General features: G+C 44.6%; 1 protein-coding gene across 2 annotated transcripts in view; it reads right to left on the minus strand.

The window, feature by feature from the left end:
- The window catches only part of AK5 (adenylate kinase 5), a 246,563-nt gene that overhangs the window by 2,780 nt on the left and 225,838 nt on the right, over positions 1-17,945 (minus strand). For both annotated transcript variants that reach the window (XM_040406789.1, XM_040406790.1), the window contains exon 13: positions 8,700-8,891. In XM_040406789.1, the coding sequence (XP_040262723.1) occupies positions 8,700-8,891 (192 nt within the window). The remainder of the gene's footprint in view (positions 1-8,699; positions 8,892-17,945) is intronic.

Below are 17,945 nucleotides of genomic sequence, written 5' to 3' on the forward strand. Positions count from 1 at the left end.
AGGAGCAGATAAGTATAAGGCTGCATCCTCTCTGTCCCCCCCTCCTCTCACTCCCTCCCTACCTACCTCCCTACCTCCCCTGCACTAAAGACCTAGGGGCCTCCTGGGTGAATGGGGATCTGGGTGTAATTGTTTTTTCTGTCTGGGGCGCAAGGGTCATGGAGGCACTTAGCTGGGCAGGCGTCTCTAGGACGCTCCTGCTCCTTACGGCTTCTCTGGCGGCATATAATTTTTTCTGAACGGCGCCGCTTTTTTCTCCTTAAGCAGCACACTTCCCCCTCCGGTCGCCGCTCTCTCTGGGCCTTCCATCCCCCTTGCTGGGGACGCCATATCTTTAGTTATTGCCACGCCGAGCTGCGCCCGGGGCCATTTTATTTACCTTTTTTAAACAGAGAGCGGAGCGCGCACTCCTATGACGCGGCCAGGGGGCGGAGCCTAGCGCTGCGCTCCGACTCCTTCCTGCTTCTGCTGAGAAGCTTCTCACACCGAACGGCTGCTCCCCCGCTCCTCTCTGGGTTTGTTGCTTGTGCTGTTGCCTGAGCGGTAGGATTTTTCATCTCTCAATTGATTCTAGTCACTTTTTGTGAGGGGCCATCATGCCTAAGCCTAAGTCCGTTAAGACCTCTTCCCAGACCCTAATAGGGTCCTGTATGGAGTGTCTTCTCCCACTTTCGGTCACTGGTACCTGTGCCTCCTGCCCTGCCCCTGGACAGAATCACCCTTCTCCCCCTTCTCTTGCCCAGACCAGTCCACCCCCGGTCACTGCGGCTCCCGCTTGGGCATCTGCCATGTCCAGTGCGGCCGCTGATTTGGCCCTATTCGCCAAGGCAGCCATGTCCTTTATGGAACGTATGGCCGTTTCCAATCCTGCGGCGCCAACCACTCTGTCCCCTCACAGTGGTTCCCGCAGAGGACGCCTGACTACTAAGAGGCAACGTGAGCGACAGCATCCCTCCTCGGATGACTCCGCTTCTCCCCCTCGGCTAGAAGCATGCTCAGACGACTCCCCCCCCCCCCCCCCCCCGCTCCCAGGGACTGCAGGTCTGAAGGGGAATTGTCCGGCTCGGAAGAGGTCACGGAGCGGGACCTTCCGCCTAAGCTCCCCACTATGGTGGCTGACTTAGTAGCGGCTGTCGGGGACACCTTTAACCTCCAGGGGGATTCTCCTCCTTCCACTAGGAGGGAGTTCGCCCTTTTTCCTCCCAAAAAACCGGAGGCTGCTGCCTTTCCGGTCCATGAGGAATTTTCCGCGGTCATATCCAGGGCCTGGGACCGTCCTAATCAAAAGTTTTCTGCCACCAAACGCATGGATACTCTCTATCCGTTTCCGGCGGACAGCGTGGAGAAATGGTCTTCTCCCCCTAAGGTGGATCCCCCGGTGGCCAGGTTAGCCAAAAATACGGCCCTCGCGGTCTTGGACGGCTCCTCTTTGCAGGACGCTGTGGACAGGCGCCTAGATTCTCTGGCAAAATCAATTTTCTCCCTGGCGGGCACGTCCCTGCGGCCTGCCTTTGCCTCAGCCTGGGTGGCCAGAGCTCTCTCGATGTGGTTGCAGCGCCATCACCAGGTCCTGGCGGAACAAGATGCGTCTGCTGACACACTGGATTTGGTCCTCCAGATGTCTCAGGCTTCCAAATTCCTATGCGAGGCTTCCATGGACATTAGTTCGCTTTTTGCCCGCATTTCAGCCCTCTCGGTCATTCAGCGCAGGGAGGTCTGGTTGAAGGTATAGGACGCCGACGCTTCCTCCAAGCGTTCCCTTGCTAACCTCCCCTTTGAGGGTTCCAGACTTTTTGGGGCTCAACTGGATGAGTTCATCTCTGCCGCTACTGGGGGCAAGAGCACTCATCTTCCCCAGCCCAGGTCTAAGCGCCCCTTTCGGCCTAGGACTTCCGGTTCTCGGTACCAGTCCTTTTGCCGCTTCTCTTCTAACAGGACATCACCTGCTTCCTCCGCTGGGGGGGTCACAGGCCTCCCGAAAGAAGTCCTCCTTCAAGCCCCAGCCTTCCTGGCGCCCGAGGACTCAGTCAGCCCGACCTGCGGCTCCCAAACAGTCTGCCGCATGAAGGGGCACCCCCACCCCTCGTGGTGGGGGGCCGCCTGCTCTCTTATCATCAGGTATGGAGGACTCATGTTCAGGACGCATGGGCTCTGGAGATTGTAACGTCTGGTTACAAGATAGAGTTCGCGTCCAGACCGCCGGAACGTTTTTTCCCTTCTCGCGTTCCGGGGGATCTGACCAGAGCCTCAGACCTCTTAATGGCAGTCTCCTCCCTTCTGGACTGGGGGGTTGTTCCCCCCGTTCCCCCAGAGGAACAGGGCACAGGCTTCTATTCAAACCTGTTCGTGGTCCCAAAGAAGGAGGGGTCGGTGCGTCCGATCCTGGACCTAAAACTGGTCAACAAGTCTCTACGGGTGCGAAGGTTTCGAATGGAATCCCTCCGCTCCGTTATTGTCTCTCTTCTTCCAGGGGAGTTCCTCGCGTCTGTGGACATCCAGGACGCCTATCTGCATGTTCCGATCGCGGAATCTCACCAACGATTCCTGCGCTTCGCTATTGGTGGTCGTCACTATTAGTTTGTCGCCCTTCCTTTCGGGTTAGCAACCGCCCCTCGGGTCTTTACCAAGATTCTGGCACCGCTCATGGCGCTTCTTCGTACCAGGGGCATTCCTTTACTGCCCTATCTGGACGATATCCTGATAAAGGCCCCCTTGCTTCAGCAGACCGAAGACAGCGTCCGGATCACTGTTCAGACTCTGGAACAGTTCGGCTGGATAATCAATTTCCCAAAGTCCTCTCTCCTCCCATCCCAGAAGCTCTCCTTCCTGGGGATGATTTTGGACACCTCGTCCGCCAAAGTGTTCCTGCCAGTCTCCAAGTCCTCTCAGATCCAGGGGGCAGTGTCGCATCTGCTGTGCTCCCAGTTCCTCTCCATACGGGAATGCATGCAGGTCCTGGGTCTTATGGTGGCCTCTTTCGAGGCCGTTCCATATGCCCAGTTTCACACTCTCTTATTGCAACAGGAGATCCTTTCCCTCTGGGACAAGACCTCTCGGGGTCTAGATGATCGCATCCGCTTGTCTCAGCGGGTTCGGGCAGCTCTCCCTTGGTGGCTGTCCCCGGTGAACCTGAGGTCGGGGAGATCCTTTCTCCCGCTTTCCTGGACGATCGTCACCACCAATGCCAGCCTCCTGGGTTGGGGCGGCGTCCTCCAGTCTCGCACGGTTCAAGGGATTTGGTCGGCGGCAGAGTCTCGCCTTCCGATCAACATTCTGGAACTGACGGCGATTTTCCACTCTCTCTCCCATTGGACTCCTCTCCTTGCGGGCCTCCCCGTGAGGATTCAATCAGACAATGCCACGGCTGTGGCCTACATCAACCATCAGGGCGGGACCCGCAGCCGGATGGTGATGCAGGAGGTGACGAGAATTCTGATGTGGGCAGAGTCGCACGTTCCGGTGTTGTCAGCAGTTTACATTCCAGGAGTGGACAACTGGACAGCGGACTTTCTAAGCCGCAACAAGGTGGGTCCAGGCGAGTGGTCTCTGCATCCAGAGGTGTTCGAAGAAATTTGCCGCAGATGGGGCCATCCGAATATGGACCTACTGGCGTCCAGGCTCAACAACAAGCTCCCGGTGTTCCTGGCTCGAAGGTGTATCTCACGGCTACCGCTTCCGTCCGCCGGTCAGACTCCCTCTTTGTGATTCCCGAGGGACCTCGTAAGGGTCTGGCGGCCTCCAAGGTCTCGGTGGCGCGTTGGATCCGCTTGGCTATTTCCGCAGCTTATCGCGCTCGTGGTAGGGTTCCCCCGGCTCGGATTACCGCTCACTCCACTAGGGCGGTGGGGGCTTTCTGGGCAAGACGCAATCGTGCCTCTGCGTCTCAGCTGTGTAAGGCGGCCACCTGGTCGTCCTTACATACCTTTACGAAGTTTTATCAGTTGCATTCTCTGGCTTCGGCTGATGCTGTCTTTGGCCGCAGGGTTTTGCAGGCTGTGGTTCCTGTTTGACCGTTGGACGTTCCTCCTGGCGGTGCTGATATTTTTTCCCACCCCATGGACTGCTTTAGGACGTCCCATGGTCTGTGTCCCCCAATGGTAAAAAGTGCGAGAAAAGGAGATTTTTTGTGAAACTCACCTGTAAAATCTTTTTCTCGACTTTTCCATTGGGGGACACAGCTCCCACCCATTCTGCCTGTTGCAGGAGGGGTCTTCAGTTCAGTTTAGTTTCTGTTTTGTGGTTGGACCTTATGGCTTGGTCCGATGGTTTCCATAATTTTTTCTTGCTCCTTCTCCTACTGCTTGTTGAGTTCCTCCTGGTGGAGTCTGGGGGTATAGCCCGAGGAGGAGGAGCTCTTTTGTATTTGCATAGTGTCCCTCCTACTAATACCTCTAAGCTATACCCATGGTCTGTGTCCCCCAATGGAAAAGTCGAGAAAAAGATTTTACAGGTGAGTTTCACAAAAAATCTCCTTTTAATCCATATGCAAATCAGCTGTTAAGTGCACTGAGGGAGGGACTAAGTCACTCCGTGCAACCTTGCTCTTCCTGCTTTCTCTGTCTGCCCCTCAAACTCCTTCATTGACAGGACCAGGTAAGGTGACTATGCAGTAACCTGGCCCTGTCAATCAAGAAGTAGAGGGAGGGGCTAGCAGAGGAAGCAGGAGGAGCAAGGGTGCACAGAGTGGCCTGGGCCCGCCCTTGGTGCACATGGCTGTATGTCCTAACAGAGATAAGTTAACGAGTGTGTGTGTGTGGGTCTTTAAATTGTCCTCTTAACCAGTCTGAAGAAACAAATCAGCTCAGATGTAGCTGCTCCTCTTCCTTGTAACTCTTTTTTTTAAGTAAGTCACCATGGTATCACAAGTATTTTTGGCGTTTCTACTACTGCAATTTACCCCCCTGTATGTGAATGAAGATGAGTTGCCATACCAGCCATGGCCACATCGAGGAGAGTGGCGCTGTTTCTGGAAATAAAGAGATTTTTTTCTTCCTTAACCCTGGACACCCCCTTCAGAGGAACTTAACTAATATAATCCCAAGAGCTATTCTTTAGGGAATATATTAAGATACAGAAAGAAAAAAAGGAAATAATTGAAGAATATTTTAATTTCTGCTCAGATCCAAACACAGAGAGGATAATTCCATAACGTCACTGGTAACAGAACAGGCTGAAGAATCACAAAGAGATCTGTGACACATTTTAAAAAGGCCATACCAGGATTTTTATTTTTGTGTAGATTAAAAGGAACTGTCCAAGAAGAACCTGAGACACTATGTTATACCCTATGCAGGACCTCAGGACTTCCATATATGGTATTCTTTGAATCCCTGTGTCATGCTCCGCCCACTAGCCATAACACAGTGTATCAGCTTTTTTTTTTCTGGAGTGTTCCTTTAAATACCAATTATATAAATGTGTGATACTTTACGCAACATAGTCGAAGAGGAAAGATTTAAAATACAAATCTCCCACAAAGTAAGCTATTGTATGGGGTCAAAATACATTTCTCACGACACAAGACTTGTTCACATCCTATGTGAATTTTAGAAAAATTCAACAAATTTATCCGCTTTTAAAAAAATATCCCCTTCGCGTCTCTTCATTCCAGAGTCTCCTGTTTCGCTGTAGTTAAGTGGTGACATAAATACATGGGATAGAAGTTAATTATTGTCCATGTTCAACAAAGAAAAAATTGAAAATTGAATTGTTTGATGCCCCAGGTGCTCAAGGCAAGAACGTGGTGAAATGGTCAATTTCAGAGATGGTCGCCCAGTAAGAAGCTGCACTTGGCAGATGGACGGGTTAAGACCATGAATATAATATAAAAGCGCTGCCCGCCGATGCACACTCGGAAACACAATTTACCTTCGGCGGCTGTTTTTCTTGGCAGGAGAAAGATTTTGTTCTCCAAATAACAGAGGGTTTTTCAGGTTCAGGAATTGTGAGCCGTAATTGAAAAGTTGCCGTCTCTACAGTCCAAACCTGAGGTTTCATTTGTGCAGGCTCCACTCGTGTGAAGAGTAATTAAATGGGGAAACTTTGGAGACCATGATAACAATGGGAATTTTATCTAATTCTTGTCTTTCGATGCATAAATATTTTGCTAGAACTTATCCCAATCCACATATTAGACAAAGTGAAGACATATACTATAGCACTGATGTTCCAGCCTTGTCCTGAAGGCACTGATGTTCCAGCATTCTCCTGAAGGCACTGATGTTCCAGCATTCTCCTGAAGGCACTGATGTTCCAGCATTCTCCTGAAGGCACTGATATTCCAGCCTTCTCCTGAAGGCACTGATGTTCCAGCATTCTCCGGAAGGCACTGATGTTCCAGCCTTCTCCTGAAGGCACTGATGTTCCAGCCTTCTCCTGAAGGCACTGATGTTCCAGCATTCTCCGGAAGGCACTGATATTCCAGCCTTCTCCGGAAGGCACTGATGTTCCAGCCTTCTCCTGAAGGCACTGATGTTCCAGCCTTCTCCTGAAGGGGGTGCTGTTGCCAAGGCTGCTTGTGGGGATGTGCTTTTTGATCATTTTGCCTCCGTATGGCCCTTGGATGTCTACAGAGCTCGATGCTGCTATGAGTCATTGCCCAATCCACTCTCATCACAACTGAGAGTCACACAAGATGATTTTGATAAATCCCTTCCAATATTTATTCTGAATTTCCCTCTCATAATAAGCAATGCACATTGTATGAGCTGCCAAGAGGAGTTGGGGAAGGAGAGTGATTACTGATATGTTGATATGTCTGTTCCCGAAAGTTGTCCCTTTTCTTATTACATTAAGCTCAAATTCTTTACAACAATAATACTACAATGCTGCCTTATGGATAAAAAGAAATCTACTAGAAAACTAAACCACCGCCGTGAAAAAGAATATAATTAAGTAATACGTCTCATATGTACAAGAATATAACTGCTATAATACTGCTCCTGTGTACAAGAATATAACTACTATAATACTGCTCCTATATACAAGAATATAACTACTATAATACTGCTCCTATGTACAAGAATATAACTACTATAATACTGCCCCTATGTACAAGAATATAACTACTATAATACTGCTCCTGTGTACAAGAATATAACTACTATAATACTGCCCCTATGTACAAGAATATAACTACTATAATACTGCCCCTATGTACAAGAATATAACTACTATAATACTGCTCCTATGTACAAGAATATAACTACTATAATACTGCTCCTATGTACAAGAATATAACTACTATAATACTGCTCTTATATACAAGAGTATAACTACTATAATACTGCTCCTATGTACAAGAATATAACTACTATAATACTGCTCCTATGTACAAGAATATAACTACTATAATACTGCTCCTATGTACAAGAATATAACTACTATAATACTGCTCCTGTGTACAAGAATATAACTACTATAATACTGCACCTATGTACAAGAATATAACTACTATAATACTGCTCCTGTGTACAAGAGTATAACTACTATAATACTGCTTCTATGTACAGGAATATAACTACTATAATACTGCTCCTGTGTACAAGAATATAACTACTATAATACTGCCCCTATGTACAAGAATATAACTACTATAATACTGCTCCTATGTACAAGAATATAACTACTATAATACTGCCTCCTATGTACAAGAATATAACTACTATAATACTGCTCCTATGTACAAGAATATAACTACTATAATACTGCCTCCTATGTACAGGAATATAACTACTATAATACTGCCTCCTGTGTACAAGAATATAACTACTATAATACTGCTCCTATGTACCAGAATATAACTACTATAATACTGCCTCCTATATACAAGAATATAACTACTATAATACTGCCTCCTAAGTACAATTATATAACTACTATAATACTGCTCCTATGTACAAGAATAGAACTACTATAATACTGCCTCCTATGTACAAGAATATAACTACTATAATACTGCTCCTATGTACAAGAATATAACTACTATAATACTGCTCCTGTGTACAAGAATATAACTACTATAATACTGCCCCTATGTACAAGAATATAACTACTATAATACTGCTCCTATGTACAAGAATATAACTACTATAATACTGCCCCTATGTACAAGAATATAACTACTATAATACTGCTCCTATGTACAAGAATATAACTACTATAATACTGCACCTATGTACAAGAATATAACTACTATAATACTGCTCCTGTGTACAAGAATATAACTACTATAATACTGCTCCTATGTACAAGAATATAACTACTATAATACTGCTCCTATAGACAAGAATATAACTACTATAATACTGCCTCCTATATACAAGAATATAACTACTATAATACTGCCTTTTATATACAAGAATATAACTACTATAATACTGCTCCTATGTACAAGAATATAACTACTATAATACTGCTCCTATGTATAAGAATATAACTACTATAATACTGCCTCCTATGTACAAGAATATAACTACTATAATACTGCTCCTATGTACAAGAATATAACTACTATAATACTGCTCCTATGTACAAGAATATAACTACTATAATACTGCCTCCTATGTACAAGAATATAACTACTATAATACTGCCTCCTATGTACAAGAATATAACTACTATATTACTGCTCCTATGTACAAGAATATAACTACTATAATACTGCCCCCTAGAGACAGGAATATAACTATATAACTTACCTTACACAGAACAGCCTTGGTCTCATAATACATAAGTAAAGGCTCCAAGGCCTGGTAGAACATCTGTAGCCTCCTCTGGACGTTCTCTGCAGTGACTTCATTCCGATGACTGACCTTATTTCTTCCGACTACCCGTGTGGTCATGATTTCAGCAGTACAGTCCAGGTACAGGACGAGGCTCGGAGTGCAGAGCTGATAAGTGAGAAATGTAAATACAGATAAAGAACTATGGACATGAAGCCGATACAAGGCTATGAAGCTTTGGAGTCGGGTCTTCTGCTCAATGGGTCAATCTTGGTACATGCAGGTGTGCACTATATATGTCTGAGAAAGGTGTATGTATGTGATACCATGTAATTTCTCTGCACACAAGTAAGAATGTCCACATAACGGCTCATGTGCACCCTTACAGCTAGAATTTAAAAAACTTTTGCACCTGACGTTTTGAATTTTTTATTTTGAAGGCACATACTCAAGATTAGGCAAGGTTGACATCTGCAGCAGAGGTTCCACAAGAAGCCTCCATTCCAGATTACAGCAAAAATGCACAAAAACATACCGCTGCATGATGCACTATTGTGCACACCAGACTCATAGTCCATGGGATCCATCGGGAACCACTGGTGTCCGTCATATGATGGATCTGGTGCTTCCATTTTTTTTCGTGTTCCTAGGTTGGAACAGAAAAGGGAAGACATGCCGCAGATGTGAACGTGACCTTAATTAGAAACAAGGTTTAAATATATTGAACAACTACATAATCTAATGTCCTCAGCGATGCTGATTGGCTCAAAGTGGCTGTTAACAATTCTCCGCCCGACTGTCCTCTTCAGCAGGATGCCAGGTGCAATAAACATTGGTGTCCTAATGCAATAATAAGGGTTTAAGTCCTGACCTATCATGGTGATTTCTAATCAAGGGATTAAAGTCTCATGGCAAAAATGTCAGAATTTATCGGCTGAATCCGGTCATTGTGTCGACTGCGTACACGGGTCTTAAACTATTTATTAATTTGCAGCTTAACAAACACAGCACGGTTACTAATCTTACTTTCTAATAAATAATGTATTATAGCAAAGTCTCAAGGAGCTCATTGGAGGTCACCTGTATGTGCAGATGATTTGTCCATGTTCTTGCTTGCTGCTCGCTTGTGTGTATGAAGTGGTAAGTGCATAAAGAGGCAGTATACAATATATACACCAGAGGGGTGCATGAGAATGCAGGTAGTACAAGCAAAACTATTCTTCCTGAATGCACTGGAGCCCAAGATCAGGTATTGGGGATTAAAAGGATTGCCTATTGAAGGACATACAGCCATCATAAAAGGGTCCCCCTAAACTGAAGAGTATTACTGCTATAACACTGCCTCCTATATACAAGATTATTACTACTATAATACTGCTCTTATGTACAAAAATATAACTACTATAATACTGCTCCTATGTACAAGATTGTTACTACTATAATACTGCTCCTATGTACAGGATTATCACTACTATAATACTGCTCCTATGTACAAGAATATAACTACTATAATACTGCTCCTATGTACAAGAATATAACTACTATAATACTGCCTGCTATATACAAGAATATAACTACTATATTACTGCTCCTATGTACAATAATAAAACTACTATAATACTGCTCCTATGTACAAGAGTATAACTACTATAATACTGCTCCTATGTACAAGAATATAACTACTATAATACTGCCTCCTATGTACAAGAACATTACTATAATACTGCCTCCTATGTACAAGAATATAACTACTATAATATTGCCTCCTATGTACAAGAATATAACTACTATAATACTGCCTTACTGCCTCCTATGTACAAGAATAAAGCTACTATAATACTGCCTCATATGTACAAGAATATAACTACTATAATACTGCTCCTATGAACAAGAATATAACAATTATAATACTGCTCCTATGTACAAGAATATAACTACTATAATACTGCTCCTATGTACAAGAATATAACTGCTATAATACTGCCCCTATGTACAAGAATATAACTGCTATAATACTGCTATGTACAAGAATATAACTACTATAATACTGCCTCCTATGTACAAGAATATAACTACTATAATACTGCTCCTATGTACAAGAATATTACTACTATAATACTGCTCCTATGTACAGGAATATAACTACTATAATACTGCCTCCTATGTACAAGAACATAACTACTATAATACTGCCTCCTATGTACAAGAATATAACTACTATAATACTGCCTCCTATGTACAAGAACATTACTATAATACTGCCTCCTATGTACAAGAATATAACTACTATAATACTGCCTTACTGCCTCCTATGTACAAGAATAAAGCTACTATAATACTGCCTCCTATGTACAAGAATATAACTACTATAATACTGCCTCCTATGTACAGGAATATAACTACTATAATACTGCTCCTATGTACAAGAATATAACTACTATAATACTGCTCCTATGTACAAGAATATAACTACTATAATACTGCTCCTATGTACAGGAATATAACTACTATAATACTGCTCCTATGTACAAGAATATAACTACTATAATACTGCTCCTATGTACAGGAATATAACTACTATAATACTGCTCCTATGTACAAGAATATAACTACTATAATACTGCTCCTATGTACAGGAATATAACTACTATAATACTGCCTCCTATGTACAAGAATATAACTACTATAATACTGCTGCTATGTACAAGAATATAACTACTATAATACTGCTCCTATGTACAAGAATATAACTACTATAATACTGCCTCCTATGTACAAGAATATAACTACTATAATACTGCTCCTATATACAAGAATATAACTACTATAAAACTGCTCCTATGTACAAGAATATAACTACTATAATACTGCCTCCTATGTACAGGAATATAACTACTATAATACTGCTCCTATGTACAAGAATATAACTACTATAATACTGCTCCTATGTACAAGAATATAACTACTATAATACTGCTCCTATGTACAGGAATATAACTACTATAATACTGCTCCTATGTACAAGAATATAACTACTATAGGCGGAGCCTGGCTGCAGACCTAGCAGGACACATGTAGGAGAGCTCTCCTCCTTACCACTCTGCTAACTGGTAAATTCAGCGGTCTAATTTGCTCAAGAATGGGAAAAGTCGGTAGATATATACCCAGAGAGAAACCTGAAGTCAGCAAACCGGAGCGCGGTGCCTCCGACATGGATAAATATCTCAACAAGAAAACTACAGCTCCTGTGCCGGCCGGTCCTAAGATGGTGCTGCCGGAACTAGATGACTGGGGCAGGGATTCGGAGGGAGAAGATGAAGCTGCTGCAGAGCACACAGCAGGCCCCACATCACAAAGTGCTGCCCCGATATCCAGGCAGTTCCTGCAGCAGGCTTTATCAGCAGCCCTGGCCCCAGTGGTTCAGGATCTGCAGGAGATTAAAGCCGATCTGAAGCATATCGGCACGAGGGTGGAAACACTGGAAAGTAACCAGGCGTCCATCTCGAATTACATCAGAGCTGCAAGCGATCACACCATGGCTCTGGCAGCCTCTCTGGACACAGCATACTCCCTCATAGAAGACCAGGAGAATCGGAATAGGAGGAAAAACCTCCGGATCCGCGGCCTGCCTGAAAGCACCCCACATGAAGGCTTACCAGAAGCTGCTGGCGCCATCTTCTCCCTGCTCCTGGGAAGCTCCAGAGCGGCGGAGATTCAAATAGAAAGAATCCATAGAGCGCTCAGGCCGAAGCCAAAAGAGAGAGAGAACCCCAGGGATGTGGTATGCGGTCTCCTGAGGTATGTGGACACTGCTGCCCTAATGCAGGCTGCCAGAAATATGAAGGAGATCATATATGAGGGGGCTAAAATCTCTATCTACCAGGACCTGGCATCCTCCACATTGAATAAAAGGAGGGCGCTGCGGCCCCTCACTGACCATCTGCGCCATCACAAGGTGCCATATAAATGGCTATTCCCCTTCGGCCTCACATTTGCTGTAGATGGGAAGCGCTGCACCATTCGCCTGCCACAAGATCTCCAGGCGGCCTGGGAGCTGCTGCAAACAGATCCACTAGATGTACCATCATGGCTGCCGTCTGCTGAGATGGGAACACAGCTGCCAGATCTCCCAGAGGCCTCAGGATGGCTTAAAGCTCCACAGAAGAAGAGGAACCAGCACAGATCAAGAGACACTTGAAGTCCTAGAGACTATACAGAGGAGTTATCTTACCTCAGATGAAGTTCTCCACAGACATCATAGAGGGACAGGTTCTTACTTGATTATATCACATCTTAAGTCTGCAAGTATACCTGTCTGTCATGAGTCCTGAATTGTTCCCGTTCTTGTTGTAATCTGCAGAGCAGATATTCTGCTTTGCAATGTTATTTTACTGCATTCAACCTAGACCATAATATGTAAGGTGCTATCCCGCACCAGTTCAGCAGGTGGCGCAATGTGGACACCATTATGAAGATATGGTTCCACTTTGTACCCCCCCTACCTACCAGGGTTATCTTGGCACAGACCTGGTACATGTGCCTGATTAAATGGCTGCTCATGCCCGCTTCACTGCAGCTAAGTGACCTGCTGCGGTGTTGCTGGCATGGGAGCCATTGCACTGTTATACTTGTCATGTTGACAGAAACTTTAGTTGTGATGTTACTTGTTCACTCCCTAGATACGGTCATTGTGAATAACTGGAGTTCTCCGGTTCCAAAGTCACCCCATTTTCTCAATGATGTCGTCAATTAAATGTACAACGTATAATGTAAGGGGCTTTAACACCCCACAAAAGCGCTCTCAGGTCATCCGTCTGCTAAAAAAGAACAATACAGATATTTGCTTCTTTCAGGAGCTGCATTTTAGAGAAACAAATGTACCTAAAATTCAGAACCCATACTTCCAACACTGGTATTTCAGTGCCTTTGAGAAAGCAAAAAGAGGAGTGGGTATTGCAATTTCTAGAAAAGTACCATTTACATTGATATCTACCCTGACGGACCCTGAGGGCCGCTTCATTTTCGTGAAAGGCCTCATAGGTACACAAAAGGTCACACTCGCTAGTTTGTACAGCCCTAACCGTGGCCAGAAACAATGGATCAAGATCACACTAAGTAAACTAGATCTGTTTGCAGAGGGGATTAGATTGATTGGGGGAGACCTCAATGTCACACTGAATCCTTTGATTGATGCTTCTGACAGCTCCTCCCAATTGACCCAATCAGCACTGGGGTGCATCAATAGGTACATATCAGACATGAACCTGTTGGACGTCTGGCGACTAGCCCACCCAGACACTAGGGACTTCACCTTCTTCTCGGCCCCACACAAATCATATAAAAGATTAGACTATATCCTACTGTCAAGCAATGCCGTGGATATGGTGGACTCGGCTGACATAGGTGTTGTGTCCGTCTCTGACCACGCCCCAGTCTCTGCTGCCCTCAGATTTTCCAGCTTGCCTGCCTCAGTTAGACAGTGGCGCTTAAACGAGACGCTGCTAGATAGACAAGCAGATACCTCAATCCTGGAGCAAAAATTAAAGGACTTCTTTATAGATAATGCGACACCAGGTATGCCCCAGACGACACTGTGGGAGACGCACAAGGTGGTTATCCGGGGAGAGTTAATAGCCTTAGGTAGTAGGGTTAAAAAAGAGAAACAAAAGATCCTACACGATCTCTTGGTTCAGATAGCAGATAAAGAAGCGGTCCATAAACGGTCTAGAGCAATAAAAGTCCAGACTGAACTGACCCAGCTAAGATCACAACTAAAAGACCATTTAAACATTCAAAACGCAAAAGCCTATCAATATGCCCAATTTAAACACTACTCACACGGGGATAAAGGTTCTAAACTGACGTCCTTCCTTATTAAACAAAGGAAAGAGTCCATGTTCATACCCAATATCAAATCCAGTACTGGAAATATGCTGCATAAAACAGCTGACATTGCAGAAGAATTTCAAAAATTCTATAAGCAACTATACGGCCTGTCAGACCCTAATCACCCAGATCCATCAATACCAGAAGCAACAGACTTGTTTTTGAAAGGCCTCAATCTACCCCAGATAACCTCCCAAGAAAGTGACACCTTATTAGAGCCAGTCACTGAACTAGAAGTGAAAAAGTTACTAGCCTCTATGCCCATGGGTAAAAGTCCTGGCCCAGATGGCTTTCCAGTGGGCTATTATAAAAAATTCTCAGATATATTAATACCCCACCTGGTAACGTGGTGCAATGCACTCCTAAATGGTGAAACCCTTCATAAACAATCACTGGAGGCCACGGTAACCATCCTCCCCAAACCGGGGAAAGATCCCCTTCTCTGCGGTAGTTTTAGGCCAATCTCGTTACTTAACGTAGATATAAAAATATGGGCCAAACTTCTGGCGACACGTCTGGGAAATCTACTTCCTAAACTTATCCACCCTGACCAATCTGGCTTTGTTCCAGGGAGGGAAGGGAATCATAATTCCTGTAGGTTAATCACAGCAATACAGTGGGCCAAAAAGAAAAACCTCCCCTTGGCGCTGCTCAGTGTGGATGCGGAGAAGGCCTTCGACCGGGTGAGCTGGGACTTTATGAGGAAGACTCTACTGAGGTTTGGAATCCCGACGAGATTTCAGGAGGCAGTCATGTCATTGTACAAGGATCCGAGTGCTAGAATCAGGGTCAATGGCACATTGTCCCCATCCTTCCCTATTCGCAACGGGACACGTCAGGGCTGCCCCCTATCTCCTGCCTTATATATATTGGTCATGGAGACCCTTCTTCAGGCCATTAGAGACCATGTAAATATACGTGGTGTGAAAACAGAAAATGACGCCATAGAATACATTAACGTGGCATATGCTGACGATCTACTGATCATGGTTTCTAACCCGGTCGAGGCCTTCCCGCATCTTTTGACATTGTTTAAAGAGTATGGTAGGCTATCAAACTACAAAATGAATTATACCAAGTCAGAAGCTTTAAACGTTAATGCTCCGGCGAGCTCCATAGCCATTTTGAAATCAAATACACCATTTAAATGGCAGTCCTCCTGTGTTTCCTACCTAGGAGTTAGGATTTCCGCCAGCGCGGAAGATTTATTCCGGCTTAATTATACTCCCCTAATATCAGAGGTCCAAAACCTGCTCCAATCGCTACGCCTCCCTTATTCCTCTTGGATGGGAAGGAAGAATATACTAAAAGCGTTTGTCCTCCCAAAAATTATGTACGTACTACAGATGTTGCCAATATTTTTACCTAACTCATATTTTACAAAGATTCGCAGGCTTTTTATGACTTACCTATGGGGCGGCAAGAAGGCTAGGGCTCCTCACCAGAGGCTGGTACTGGGGCGTGGTCATGGAGGTATAGCACTGCCGGATGTCCAAACATATTACAGGGCTATTCACCTGAGGAGGTGGTTGCAGCTTCATTCCCCTGTCTACCGCACATTGGGCACGGAACTGGAACTATTGCAGCTCACCCAACCACAGAAAGCAGCACTATGGGGTCAGGCAAATGCATCACTCCATTCACATGTCCTCTTAAAGGGCACTAGCCTGGTCATTAAACAGCTCAACAAGACACATGGGCTCCTACAGAACCCCCCTAGTATAATGCCAGCAGATCTCATACCACATTTGATTCAGCCTCCAGGATCTCAGGTCTCGCAGATTTGGCACAGATTAAGAGATTTCTCCACAGCTGACTTTATAGGAAAGGTAAACGGCACTTTACCGGATCAACATCCCCTTAGCTTAGCCTGGAGTACATTTAACTTTCTAGACCTAATAACTATAAAATCTGCTGGGAAACAACTAACTACTCAGAAGTCATGTGTAATGACCCCGACATGGTTTGAAAAATTAGCAACCCCCCCTTCCCCTCAACGCAAATTGATATCCACTATATATTTGGCCTTGATCTCACCACAACGTCGCATTACTCCACAATATGTTCACACCTGGGCTAATGACCTTAAGGTTACCTTTTCGGAGACAGATATTCTCCGTATGCACGCACACTCGCATGGCTTCTCCCGCTGCGTGAAGATCCAAGAGCACTCATATAAGGTCCTCACACAGTGGTACCTCACCCCTAAACAACTATTTCTTAGTGGTCTGAGTGATCATGACAGGTGTTGGAGGTGTGGGGAAGAGAGTGGCACTCTTCTACACATTTTTTGGTCCTGTTCTAAAATAAGAGGATACTGGGATGACGTCTCTCGGACCATTAATGAAATTCTAAACACTAACCTGACATTAACCCCAGAGTTGGTTCTTTTATGGCTTCCAACAAAAGAACTATCGCCATCAAGGAACAAACTTGTTATACACTTGATTCAAGCTGCCCGTCTACTTATCCCCCAAAAGTGGCTGAGTAAAGAACCCCCCACCACCTCTCAGTGGTTAAGCAAACTAGATCACGTTCATCGTATGGAAGAGCTAGCAGGCTGGGAACTTAGGGCACATGAGAAGCACAAAAAGCTATGGGCCCCATGGATTACATATAGATATGCGAATGGTACACCAACATCTTAAACAATTTTCAACAGACAAACAACTTTGAAAATGTCCCCCCAGACAGGAACGACACATTAGTGAGAATGGAGGGTGCTAAACCTTCTTCCTCCCTTTGGAATCATCAAAGGTTATCTTAACAGCCTCAGACCGTATCTGTCCAGTTCTAAGGACACCCCCCCCCATCCCCCATCCCCCATCCTCCCCCCCCTTTTTATATGTTTGTTTGACCTACCTACATCAGGTCACACACCAAATGTCAATTAGTTGGTTCTAGATGACCTTGCTCTGAAGACATGCACTTTATATATGTCATATGTATACTATGCACTATACTGTCAAAGTACGCTTTAGACTTGTCTGTAATAACTCTGATTTGTGCATCAATGTATGTAAACATCTCTTTTGATATGCTTTTCAATAAAAAGACAATTGACAAAGAATATAACTACTATAATACTGCTCCTATGTACAGGAATATAACTACTATAATACTGCCTTCTATGTACAGGAATATAACTACTATAATACTGCCTTCTATGTACAGGAATATAACTACTATAATACTGCCTCCTATGTACAAGAATATAACTACTATAATACTGCCTCCTATGTACTTACTGCTCCAGCAGGTACGAAGACACTGGCATCCAGATATATCATAATGGCCCTTTTACATGGGCTGATGCCTGGTCATGAGCAGAGGAGA

The sequence above is a fragment of the Bufo bufo genome, chromosome 9 (genome assembly GCF_905171765.1).
Source record: "Bufo bufo chromosome 9, aBufBuf1.1, whole genome shotgun sequence".
NCBI classification, from domain to species: Eukaryota; Metazoa; Chordata; class Amphibia; order Anura; family Bufonidae; genus Bufo; species Bufo bufo.